We start from the raw sequence: 13204 nt of genomic DNA, 5'->3' as shown, positions 1-13204 counted from the left end.
GAACCGTAAGACGTGTGGCCAGAACCTCCTGGAAAATAACCATAGCGAGGGACATTCCACAGTTGAATTAGAACAGTCACAAACAGTGAAAGAAGACACACACCCAACACCAGAGCTGAAGACACCTCCGAAAGGGGGTGGCCCCGCCACGTCAAAACGGTAGAGGAATAGGGGCCGAAACCGGACGTGGTTCCTCCTGATGATGTCTTGAGCTAACTGGATCCTATAAAGGAGCTGTTGTGGTAGCAGACCACGAAACATGGTTGAAATTCCTTCCTAGTACAGCCCTGAAAGCTGCTCTCTGTATTAACTCAACCTAAAGGAAAAAAAGTTTATATTCCAGTAGCATAAATCTAAAAATGCAATTATAAACATATTATAAACATGACAAAGGTGTGCAACCAATATGTAGCAGCCAAATTTCCCTTAAATCACATCCTACCATATTATAACTAAAAGTCTATGTAAACAGATGAAATGAGATTTTGGAAGCACAATATGTATGCACAAAACTGGCTTTCTCACACAAAAAAATCTCATTGACTGCATACCAGAGACTTTATATTCAATATTACCTTTAATTAAGGATATGATCTGTGAGAATTTTGACTGCATAGATTTCAGACAAATCTAAAACATGTAAAGGAAAGCTATTAAATTGCATAAAAATAAACAAACCTAATTTTTAATCTCCCTGCCATTTAATATATTTTATTTCATATATTCTCATTTTAATGATAGTAACTATATATTACTAAAATTACAAGGTAAAAGTTGTAGTTGAAAATTATGAGGAAAAGGTTATAGTTGAAAAAGTTCACTTGTGAGAGATTATTAGACTAAAGATCCTGGTTTTTGGTATGTTGAGAAGATTTAGTTTTGGTCTTGAAATTACTGTTACACAAAATTTCTATAGTTTGACTTACTTAGGAAGGGTGATAAAAGAAGAGTTTCCAATCACATGTATACATATTGCTGCATAATCACTATCATAATAAGATACTGAATAAATTTCAACTATCCAGGTTAATTCTTCTATTGCAAGTTTTTTTTTTGTGTTTTTGATCATTACTAAGGATATTAAACAAAAAGAAAAAAATATTCAATAATTTATATTTAAAATGATTACCGTAACATAGTGTTTAATAGCCTCTGAGTAATCACCACAAATTTCTGCTTCTATGGCCATCTTACTAACTTCTTGACAACCAACGTTATCTTTGAAAATGCCCAAAACTGAATCATATTCATTGATTGATTTATAAAGTCTGCATTAAAGAAATTCAATTCATATAATTAAAAGCAAGAAAGCAATAGAAAAATATTAAGAAAAAAAAAAGAAAGAAAAGAAACCATATTCAGTCAAATTTAAATTTACCGAAATCAAATGTGAACATAAATCATTTGATATAATTGTTTAGTGATATAAAGGACTTTCAAAGAAAGCTTACAACAGACCATCATCATACTTAAAGGATGATATGAATTGTAACTGTTTGATGCTATAGAAATTGGAAGATAGTCAGCTTACGAGGAGAGGATAAAAAAAAGGGGGGGGGGGAAAGGAACAAATAAAAAAACCCAGTTATTGCAAACTACAGTTCAAATCTGAAACCATAGATATGACACCTGTTGTTGGCACTCCGTCGCTTACGACGTCGAGGGTTCCAGTTGATCCGATCAACAGAACAGCCTGCTCATGAAATTAATGTGCAAGTGGCTGAGCACTCCACAGACACGTGTACTCTCAACGTAGTTCTCGGGGATATTCAGCGTGACACAGTGTGACAAGGCTGACCCTTTGAATTACAAGCATAACAGAAACAGGAAGTAAGAGTAAGAGAAAGTTGTGGCGAAAGAGTACAGCAGGGTTTGCCACCATCCCCTGCCGGAACCTCGTGGAACTTTAGGTGTTTTCACTCAATAAACACTCACAACGCCCGGTCTGGGAATCAAAATCGTGATCCTATGACCGCGAGTCCGCTTGCCCTAACCACTGGGCCATTGCACCTCCACTTATGATATCTATGATTAGTATTAAGGTCGAAAACTAGCTGAGAGATATGCAGTTCAAAACCAGTTACTATATTGTATTTATGGTTAAAACATTTCTAAACAACTGACTGCAGCTTGTTTGAAGTAGCTACCATGAAGTGGCATAATTCAACACTGGTAGTTTTGGCAGTTCTTAGTACAGAGTTCTATTCTACCAGTAGTAAAAGTTAGACTTAGGTCTGTTTGTTATGAGCCCAAGGATTCATAAGGCCAGGGTGTATAAGATTACACTCCTCCCAGAATAAGATGCTGATTTGTTACAGGGTTAAAATCTCAGCTATTGCTGGAACTCATTTGCAACTGAATGGACTGGACCAATGTGAAATGAAGTATTTTGTTCATGAACACAATGCACCGTCCAGTTTAGGAATTGAAGCTATGATCTTATGATTACATGTATGACACCCTAACTACTAGGTCATGTGCATTCACATAGGAAAAGTTACCTGTGATAAAGAATAAGCAGGTAGGTAGGTAGAGAAATAGATAGATAGATAGAGAGAGATTGAGATAGAGAGAGAGAGAGAGAGAGAGATAAAAAGAAAGAAAGACAAAGAGAGAGAGAGAGAGCTATGTGTTTCATTTGCTTCATGCCACAGATGTTAGAGATGAGTGAAACTACAGAAGTCTGTCAAAGGAAAATGTTGAAGAATAGTTATAGATCAGCTAAGACATAGAAAGACTTACTTGGCTAATTCCAACCAGGTTGAAACGTCAGTTGGTGGCGGGTTCAAATTCTGACGTGGCCTTTTCGCTTTACTGGGACGACAACTGTTCATGCCTTTAATTATTTGTTCTTCCAGTACAATTATTGCTGTTTTACAGAAGGAATAAATAAGAAAAATAAATAGTTTGGATGTAGTTATATCAAACAATACAGCAAGAAGTAAAATATTAAAATTAAATTTATGACATGCGCTTTCTTTTATTCTTTTAACTGTTTCAGTCATTTGTCTGTGGCCATGCTGGAGCACCACTTTAAGATTTATTTTACAAAAAAAAGTGTAAGATTCAGGGTGAGGGGTTTAGTTGATTTGATTAAAATCAAAACTTAAATGGTATTTATTTTATTAATCCAACAAAGATGATAATCAAAGACAATCCCCATGGGGTTTGAACTCAGAATATAAACACTGTCCACCTAGACTTCTCATCCCACTTACACTTCCTGTACTCCTGTCTCTGTATCCACTCACCTTGTATCTCGAGGGTCCACTTTGACACCACATTACTGCTATTTTTATCTTTTTTCCAGTTCCACTACAATCAATTCTGCTCTGTCTTCAATGACATAAATAACTGTATAGCACTGCTACAGCAAGAAACCTGTTTTCTCTCTCACTTCAATCCCTTATACCATATCATAAAGCTATTTCCTTCAATCAAAAGGAGATCTCAGTCTTGCAAGCTATATAGCAACCTCCCTATTGCTGGTGCTATGTAAAAAGCACCCAGTACAAGTTGGTGTTAGGAAGGGCTTGTCAGGGAACTAGAAGTTCTAATATACCGGATGCAAGGAAAAAATATCAGATGAAAAACTTGAGAAATGAGATGGACTGCTAAATGTAGTAGGTGGTTTCTGTTACTTAGGTGATTTAATTAGATAGTTGTAGTGAAAGTATAGTAGCTGGAGTAAGAAAAATATAATAGACATTTAGGGAGCTGTTACTTCAGGTAGCAACTTTGCCTGTCATCCTTTCAGGCTCGATAAATTAAGTACCAGTTAAACACTGAGGTCAAGTAATCGACTAGTCCCCACCCAACAGGTTTCAGGCCTTGTGTCTATAGTAGAAAGGATTATTTCTTCATGTTATAAGCAGAAGGTATGAAATGTGTGTAAGGGGTGTAATGAGATAATAGCAATGAAGGTAATTTCTTCTATTAGTGGGTCATCAGTTTGCTTTGTGCCTTTGAAGACATGGAATAAAATATCCCTTACTTGAAACACAGGTAAGGGTTAGCATCTGGCTGTAAAACAATGTCTTGATAATATATTTGTCTAACCTATACTAGCATGGAAAAATGGATGCAAAAACAAATGAATGGTATAAATGTTAAACTAATGATAATGATAATGGAACCTATATAAGAAATTAATGCATAAATTTGAAGCTGAGTAAAAGAATAACAGTAATGCTGAAGAATACAAGACAAAAATAATAAAAAACATTTTGTTACCAAGTGGTTGAAGTTTAGCAGTTATTGCAGATGATGAAATGAGCTGTTTGATATCAATAGGCAATTCTTTTTCCATATCATACAAAATATTCTGTAAAAAACATGGAACAATTATAGACATGAAGCCTCTTCTTGGTTTCATTTTAAACAAACAATGTTATGCATTTCCCTATATTAATGCATTAAATGTTAAAGCAAATACCGATGCCTTTGATTATGTTCAGTTTATAGAAATGAAATTTTTTTTTAATGATCCTAAAGATTGAGCTATAATATAACTAAAGCAAATGTATGTTTCTATGAAATAACAAAAGTATGGTTCTTTTAAATGTATCTAGATGAGTGTAAAATCATCAAATTCAAAACAAAATATGACAATAATGAAAATGAAATAGTTTTGGAAACTTTCAAATTCCACAGATCCATCATTTGTTGATATTGTTATGGGTTAACAAAGGGTCACTGCTAATTGGAAAGACTCAAGATGAAAGTGGCTACAGATTCATCTTATTTTTATGACAGATATACATTATCCAATGTATGGTGGCCCAACATGCTAGAAATAGCAACTGAACCTCTTACAAAATCACATCCTAAACGCTTGAATTACTTTAATATTAAAATTGTGAAATATTCAACAAAGAAAAATTGTTAGAAACAACTCACCAACATGCAGCTAATGAATGGAGGGAAATGCTGCTCGGAGGCTTTCAGCATAATACTAATACTGTTTTGAATTAATTGAATACTTGTTTCCATGTCTTCATCTCTCTTCTCTTTTTCAGCATCAGCAAATATTCCTTTGAACAAGGAATTGAAGAGTAGCCTGGCCACTGTACTGTCTCTCTAAAATGGAAAATGAATTCTATCATCTTAGCGAAACGAGGGATAAAGTTAAGGTGGTGACATGATTCTAACTTTTCCAATTGTATTTTGTAGCTTTTCAACAGCAAGTTTTTATTTCTTACTCAGCCAAAAGACTACCAATTTATAGTGGAGGGTGAGGTGTGTATGTGCGTAGCGAATTAAAGATTGTAGCATTTACACTATTATCCTCCTACATTAACAATGAAAGTAAAGTAATAGAGTCTGAATTAGGAATTAAAGCTGGTTTATGGAGTTGACCTATTAGACATTTACTTCTTCTAAATAGTATTTGTTTTAATCCATAAACAATTAAAGATTTGAAATTAATTCTTTAATTCCGCAACTGAAATGTTATTTTAGGCATAGCTTATTACATTATGGACATGTTAAAAATAAATGAACAGTACAAAAACAAATTATGTAGCAGATTGAAATAAAACAAATCAAAAAATGAAAAATACTTAGTGAAGCAAATTATAGATAAAACATTTCTCAAAAATGTTTAAATTTTAAGAAAAACTGTAATCAATATCATAAAAAAAAAAATGATGGCAATGGGAGAAAGTTAGCAAAAATTGTGGAATGTTTAGTCTTTCCTCCTCTTTACAATCTGAATTCATATATCTATCAGTTTGCTTTTTGTCTATCTTGAGATGTTAAAACAAGTACCAGTCTTGAACAGTATTGGAGTTGACTAAAATCAATTCCCTACGAAATTTGTGATAGCCATGTACAAATCTAAGAAATCATTATTAGATGTGGCATGATGCACATCACTGAAGTGATACCAACAACAATTAGTCCTATAGACAAAGATTTTATAAAATATCTTTGCAAAAAAGGTATACAGGTTTTATATAGTGGCTTTTGGTTCTTTCTCCAAGTTCACAGAGAATCTTTAAGCCTGCACTGTATACTAACAAAACTCTTATAAAATAGTTTTCCCACTGATTGAGTGATGAACTGTGCCTCTAAATGGTACCACCTTATACTTAGATGCATTTAAGTCAGAAAGACAGGACAGAAACATAAGCATAACATAACACTGGTGGGATATAATGTGTCCAACCTTTAGGTGGTAGCTGATTCAATTTGATAAACTCCTCTCCGACAAATCCAATCTGTGGTTTTGTGCATATGTAAGAAATTATTATTAAATCTAAAGGCAGTAAACTGGCATAACTGTTAGCATGTTGGACAAAATGCCAAGTGGTATTTCATTCATCTTTATGCTCTGTGCTCAAATTCTGCCAATATTGACTTTGCCTTTCATCCTTTCAGGGTGAATGAAGTAAGTATCTGTTTCACACAGGGGTTGATGTAATTGACTAACCCTCTCCCTCAAATTTCAGGTCTTGTGCCTATAGTAGAGAGGATTATCAAATATACATAACTTCAACATATTTTAGACACATTGGTCTAATATATTGCCATTAAAATTTTCAAGATACACCCAGTACAAAGTCAGCTACATTCAGAATAAAATGAAACATTATATTTTACTACTCCACAGGTAATCTAGCTAGTAGATGCAAGATAGAAATGAAAACTTCTCTAACAAACAGATAAGAATTTCAGAACAACATACATACCAGAGCTACTACTTGCAATGTTGCTATCAAGGAAGAATATTTTATTTGTATATCAGGGAGTTCTCCAGTTCGATATTTCCTGTACAAAGTTACTTGATTTTCATGTTTGGACTTTTGTTCATGAACATGTTGCTGTAATAAATAATAAATTATTAAAGATCTACAAGAGACATTTGAATTCTAGAAAAATGTTCAATGTCAAAGTCCTAAAGATGAAAACAGTTAAAGATAAGGGAGCATAAATTTCTAAAGTTGATGACGTTAAATAGAGACATCAACAACACCTGTGCACTGCAGTCATTCAAACTGCTAGAAATAGCAGCCAAATTTCCCTTAGGTCATATGATACCATCGTAAAAAATTATGTTGAGAGAGAGAAAATGAGGACTGAGTTAGTTGAAAATGTGTGTATCAGAATCTCACCTGATTAGTCAACAAATAGCTAATAATATTACTAAAAAAGTCAACACTGAACCCAAAATGACTGACTAATAATTAATAAGTAAATACAAAAAAATTGTACATTTTTTAGTCACTCAATAAATATATAACAACATGAAAATATTCTGTACACACACAAAAACAAACAAGCATATTTACTTACAACTTGAGTCTCATTTTTAATAATGTGCATTTTTGCAAAATAAAGACTTTGAACTTCACGATCTTTCAACACTCGCTTTTTGAGATAAGCAAATTTTCTTGATTTATTTTCTTGAATATATATATGAAAAAATAAGAAAAATAATAAAAAAGTGTGGATTTATGCATGTAGTTTCATGGTCTAAACATCAAAACTACAAATGACTGTTTATTAAATGACAAACAATAAGATTACTGAACAGAGTGTAAAAATGAAATCCACCACCACCATCACCATCATCATTTAACATCTGTTGTCCATGCTGCCATGGGTTGCATGGTTTGACTAGGGCTTGTGAGCTGCACCAGACTCCAGTCTGATTTGGCATGGTTTCTATGCTTGGATGCCCTTCCTAATGCCAACCACTCCAAGAGTGTAATGGGTGCTTTTATGTGCCACTGTCATGGGTGCCTGTTGTGTGACACCAGTATCTGCCACGACTATGATTTCACTTGGTTTGATGGGTCTTCTTCTGAAGCACAGCATATTGTCAAAGAACTTGGTCATTTGCCATTGCCTCTGTGAGGCCCAATGCTCGAAAGATACTTTTTACGTGCCACTGACATGAGTGCTAGTTATGTAACACCAGCATTGGCCACATTGCCTCTGAAAACAGAACAAGCTACTGCATATTATCATCTATTCTGTTGTTCAATGTAGTACTGTCCATTATTATAATAGCCACTAGGTGTATTGGCAAAGTTGTTAGAGCAACAGGAACTATGCCTTGTGGTATTTCTTTTGGTTCTTTACATCTGGAGTTCAAATCCTGCTGAGGTTAGCATTTTTAACAAACCCAAGGATGAACTGTAAAGTTGATCCCATTGAGATTTGAACTTAGAACATGAAGAGAGATAACTCAATACCAGAATCCATTTAGGACGACCTAAGGACACTGAGCATTTCAGATGAGCTGACAAAGGACCAAGATACCTGGTACCTTGCTGTACCCAAGAAGACTGGTCCTCCACAGCAGAAGTGTTAAGGCTACATCCCCTGGTGAAGAGGATTGCTCTGCAAGAGTCTTGTGCTGGTGCCAGGTAAAAAGCACTTGTGCCAGTCCCATGTTAAAAGCACCCAGCACACTTTGTAAAGTGGTTGGCATTAGGAAGGGCATCCAGCCATAGAAACTTGGCCAAATCAGACAGGAACCTGGTGTAGCTTTCTGGCTTGCCAGCTCTGATCAAGCTATCCAACCCATGCCAGCATGGAAAATGGACGTTAAAGGATGGTGATGATGACTTTGACTAATGTTCAAGTGATTCTGCCAAACACCATCTTCATTTATTATTACCAGTATCATTGTTTTAACATCTATTTTCCATGTCTGCATGGGTTGGACAGAATTTACTGAGGTAGATTTCCTTTGGCTGGATATTCTACTTCTTGCCAACCATCACCTGTTTCCCAGCAAGGTAATAATATAACTCCGTTGCCAGACGTATTCTTGCAGAATAATGGAAACGAACAACACAGCTTATATGACAATGGTACTCATTTACAACAATCAAGCAATGTCAAGACCAGCTCACACTCACATGTATGCACACATACATGCATATATGGTGGGCTTCTTTCAGTTTCTGTCTACCAAATCCACAAGGCTTGGAACTATAGTAGAAAACACTTGCCCAAGGTGCCACACAATGAGAATGAACTTTGAAACCATGTGGCTGGCAAGCAAACTTCTTAATCACACAGCTATATTATATATTATTATATTATTATATAAACTAGCTGGGCCTGTGCTGTCAAAAATGATGGCTAATTGTAGTATTTTATATATAAATAAGGTACATAATAATCACAGATACAAACATTCACATACTTCCCTTGTACATGCTTACAAATACACACACATATACTCACACAGAGTTGAAACGCTGTTTGATTTTTCTTTTCAGCATTGAATGTTCACTATCTCACTTCCATTGCACACTCAGTTTTATGGATTCTATTGCAACTCAGTTTTTGAATCCATAAGGAACATATATGCACATGCGCACACACACAAACTCTGTTTTATATATATAGATAATAAAAATAAGATAAGAAATAAAATTTACCAATCCTCTTGCTATTTTCTTCCAAAGGATCCTCTTGACTATCTTTAATGGCACTAAGCTTTTTCTGTCCAAAACCTGGACCTGGTCTCTTTCTTGTAGGATAAACTTGAGACACAGCTGTAGCTTTACTGGACACTGTTAGCAAAGAACTTTGAACACCAGAATCCACACTATCTACCTCCATGGAAGAAGAAAGGCTACTCTGTGTTAGCCAATCAAAAAGGACATCTAATCAAGCAGCACATGAAAAAAAAAAAGATACAAAATATAAAAAAAGACAAGAATAAAGTTGTATAAATCATTTGTAATAAAATGGAATATTTCAAAAGGAGGTAACTGCCAGCATGTCTTCTTTGTTGTTGTTTAATGTCTGTTTTCTATACTGGCACAGATTGGTCAGTTTGACAAGTGCTGGCCAGCCGGCGAGCTGTCCAGGCTCCAGATGTCTCTTGTGACATAGTTTCTCCAGTTGGATGCCTTCTCTAATGCCAACCACTTTACAGAGTGTGCTGAGGAGGAGAGAGTAATGCCTATAGTCTTTTAAAAGGATCTCTTTGATTTGTGTACAGGTAAAACTGAAGTCTAATTTCAACTACTATAAATACGTAACTGGAAAGAAAGAAAAGAATTGAAATCCAATTTGATGCAGTTCTAGAGAAGAAGGAATTTCACTTGTTGAAACTGGAAGAAGGGGCAGTACTCATGATCTTTTCAGGCCCTTTGAGACTAATGAGCTTGATGTTGTTACTGTTCCATTGAAACTGTTGCAGGAAAGACAAAAGCAGGAAGAAGATGCCAAAAGGTCAATGTTGTGGGGAAAAAGAACTGGGAATAGTGGTTAATGAGGAACCAAGAGAGATATGGATGAACAGAGGTTATCAGAGATGGAGAATCAACTGAAAGAGGTACAAGACCAACTCAGAGGAACTGAGATCATTATAGTAGGAATAGGAATGAGAGAAAGAGGAGACAGCACGCTTGCCAGCTGGAGTGTGACTGTTAGTAATTGAATGAAATTATCAATAGAGTGACCCTTCCCTGGATGAGGTCTGGGAAAGCTAAATGTGTAGCAGCAGCACTGCTTTCGAAGTGGGAGCAATACTCTATTGTGGGCTTCACTGGAGTCTTGTGAAATGTCTGTAGCTGTTTGGAGGACTGAAATATTTTCTGGCTCTGAAGAGAAGGGATAGTCTTTTGGATATATATTTGAAGGATGTTCTTTTGCCAGGAGAAATCCTCATTTACAGTGATGCTCAGTATTTAGAGAGACCATGAGAACTCTAGCTGAGTGCTGGTATTTTCTTGGTATGAGTTGTGTTTGAGGTTTTTTTGCTATTAGAAGAGGCAATATTGGCAGGTATGTGGTATCTAGGGTTTTTGTGGATGATGCAGAGTTGAAGGTGGTGTTAGAGAAGAAGGAAAAGTTGTATCATCTGTATAAGAGGAGGCAGCAAATATGTTGTTGTACAGAAAAAAAGAGAGTGGGGAACAAGATTGAGCTACTTGAAAGGGGGACACAGTCAGTGCATGCCACAATGGTGTGATCTGATAGGAAGGTACTGATCTAAGAAATGAGAACTGGGTGGATTGATTAAAGAGAAAACTTTGGAGGGAGGCAAGAGAGAGCCAGGAATGAGTATAAGAAAATATATTGAATATAATAAGTATAAGTCACTGATATAATAGCAAAATCAATGTTAACCCTTTATCATTTAAACTGGCCATATCCAGCCCAAATATTCTAATTGTTTTATGTTCAAACTAGCCAGATCCAGCCTCTCATACCTACCCTACAATGTCATTCTAAAAATAAACAATCATATTTCAGATGCTCAAAGCTTTGAGGTAATGCATGATTAATTTAAAACAATGTGAATAGATAAGTGTTACATTTGACAGAATAACATGAATGCTAAAGGGTTAATGATGTTTCATACTTCCACAGCATGCAGTGCAGAGTTTTGAAAAGGGGTAGGTTCTGCCAAACTGGTTTGTCTTTTGGCCTATTTTATGAAGATTAAATATTTATTTGATCTCAAAAGCCAAATAAAAGGTATCTTATATTTCAGGTCATTTTGAAAAGAAATGAACATCAAAATAGGTATTGGTATGATTGCTAGCTTTGTGAGTAAGTGACAGTGTGCATGTGTGTGTCTATAAACTTATGTCCATATTTGCACACAAACACACATATCTTCGCATGCCTGTATATATTTACATGTTTTAACCCTTTCGTTACTGTATTTATTTTGAGATGCTCCATGTTTCTTTCAATTATTTTAAATATAACAAAGAATTTAGTAAAATAACTCAGTTATCATGAAGCTAGTGTTAAGAACTTAAATTGTGACTAAGGCTTGGTGGAAGATTTTAATTTAGAACTTATGAAAACAAGACATTTGTACTACAGAGCCAGAGCCGGTTTCAGCCGGGTTGGTAACGAAAGGGTTAATATATTTCACAAACAATTTTAAGACATTCCAATAAAACAAATGTCAAAGGTTAATTAATGGTAGATGTTTACCAAATACTAATGTGAAGAATAGAAATATAAATGTTAAACATAAAAAATAAAAGAAAAGAACACAGCAGGAAATAATACACTACCTTGAGTTGGCGTAAACTGTTGATTACCATATGTAGCTCTGAGCTCATCAGTATCCATATTTTCTGTTTTGCTATCATCTACCTCCATATATGATGATGACGACAGAGCATCAAAAAATAATGGTGTCATTGTAGAATGTCTATGCTGCCAAGATGACTTTACTTTATACTCCTGATATTACAAGAAAGCAAGAATATTTATTCAGGTGCAGAAAATAAACATAAAAAGCAAGTGATCAACATGTTTCACATCATATTGATATTTAAAAAAAAAAAAACGTTGCCCTTTCAAAGCCTAGCCAGGCTCATGGGCCCGGTTTCCCGGTTTCTATGGCGTATGTGTTCCCCACCAGCTGGACGGGATGCCAGTCCATCGCAGCGTTACTCAAGAAACAGCAAGAAAGAGTGAGAGAAAGTTGGGGCGAAAGAGTACAACAGGGGTTGCCACCACCCCCTGCCGGAGCCTCGTGGAGCTTAGGTGTTTTGCTCAATAAACACATACAATGCCCAGTCTGGGAATCGAAATCGCGATCTTTCGACCGCGAGTCCGCTGTCCTAACCACTGGGCCATTGCGCCTCCACATATTGATATTTAGATATTTTTAATTACCTTAAATTGACATTCTGCAAGGGGATATTCAAATATTTCTCGATTATATTCTGGACTTTTGCTTGTCATTTCCAAAAGTAAACTGCTGGAATAATATAAGAACTGATGTTCAGTTCTAGGAGAATACATCATCTGAAGCATTGCAACCATGCGGTCAAAAGTAGATTCTGGCAGTCTAGTTCTATTACTCCAAAAATTATGCACCAAGACTCTGTCAATTAAAATATTGAAAATATAATTATTATAGAATTTAATCATAGCCAAGTACAAATGACAAGACAGAAATGGAAAAAAAAAATTGTAAAAATAAACAAAAAAAGAGAAAAAGGCAGATAAGCTAGAAGAAGATGTGAGAAAAGAAAGGAAGACAAGAAAAGAAAACTAAGAAGTCAGTTGTGGCTATGTGGTTAAGAAGCTTGTTTTCCAACCACATGGTTCCATGTTCAGTCCCACTGTGTAGCACATACGGCAAGTGACTTCTACAATAGCCCTAGGCTGACTAAAACCTTAAGAGTGGATTTATGAGATGGAAACTGAAAGCAGCCCATCATCTATCTATCTGTGTGTGTGTGTGTGTATATATATA

The 13204-nt window shown here is 35.4% G+C and overlaps 1 protein-coding gene across 1 annotated transcript in view; it reads right to left on the bottom strand.

Moving 5' to 3' along the window:
- Positions 1-13204, bottom strand: part of LOC106874950 (DNA-dependent protein kinase catalytic subunit) — a 185220-nt gene that overhangs the window by 52968 nt on the left and 119048 nt on the right. The window contains exons 60-68 of the mRNA XM_052968027.1: positions 12619-12829; positions 12009-12180; positions 9402-9629; positions 7297-7406; positions 6693-6824; positions 4900-5079; positions 4234-4324; positions 2743-2869; positions 1130-1268 (exon numbers count right to left, since the gene is read on the bottom strand). Of these exons, the coding sequence (XP_052823987.1) occupies positions 1130-1268; positions 2743-2869; positions 4234-4324; positions 4900-5079; positions 6693-6824; positions 7297-7406; positions 9402-9629; positions 12009-12180; positions 12619-12829 (1390 nt within the window). The remainder of the gene's footprint in view (positions 1-1129; positions 1269-2742; positions 2870-4233; positions 4325-4899; positions 5080-6692; positions 6825-7296; positions 7407-9401; positions 9630-12008; positions 12181-12618; positions 12830-13204) is intronic.

Source organism: Octopus bimaculoides, chromosome 5, assembly GCF_001194135.2.
Source record: "Octopus bimaculoides isolate UCB-OBI-ISO-001 chromosome 5, ASM119413v2, whole genome shotgun sequence".
Classification (NCBI taxonomy): domain Eukaryota; kingdom Metazoa; phylum Mollusca; class Cephalopoda; order Octopoda; family Octopodidae; genus Octopus; species Octopus bimaculoides.
This window is presented reverse-complemented; position numbering and strand designations above follow the sequence as displayed.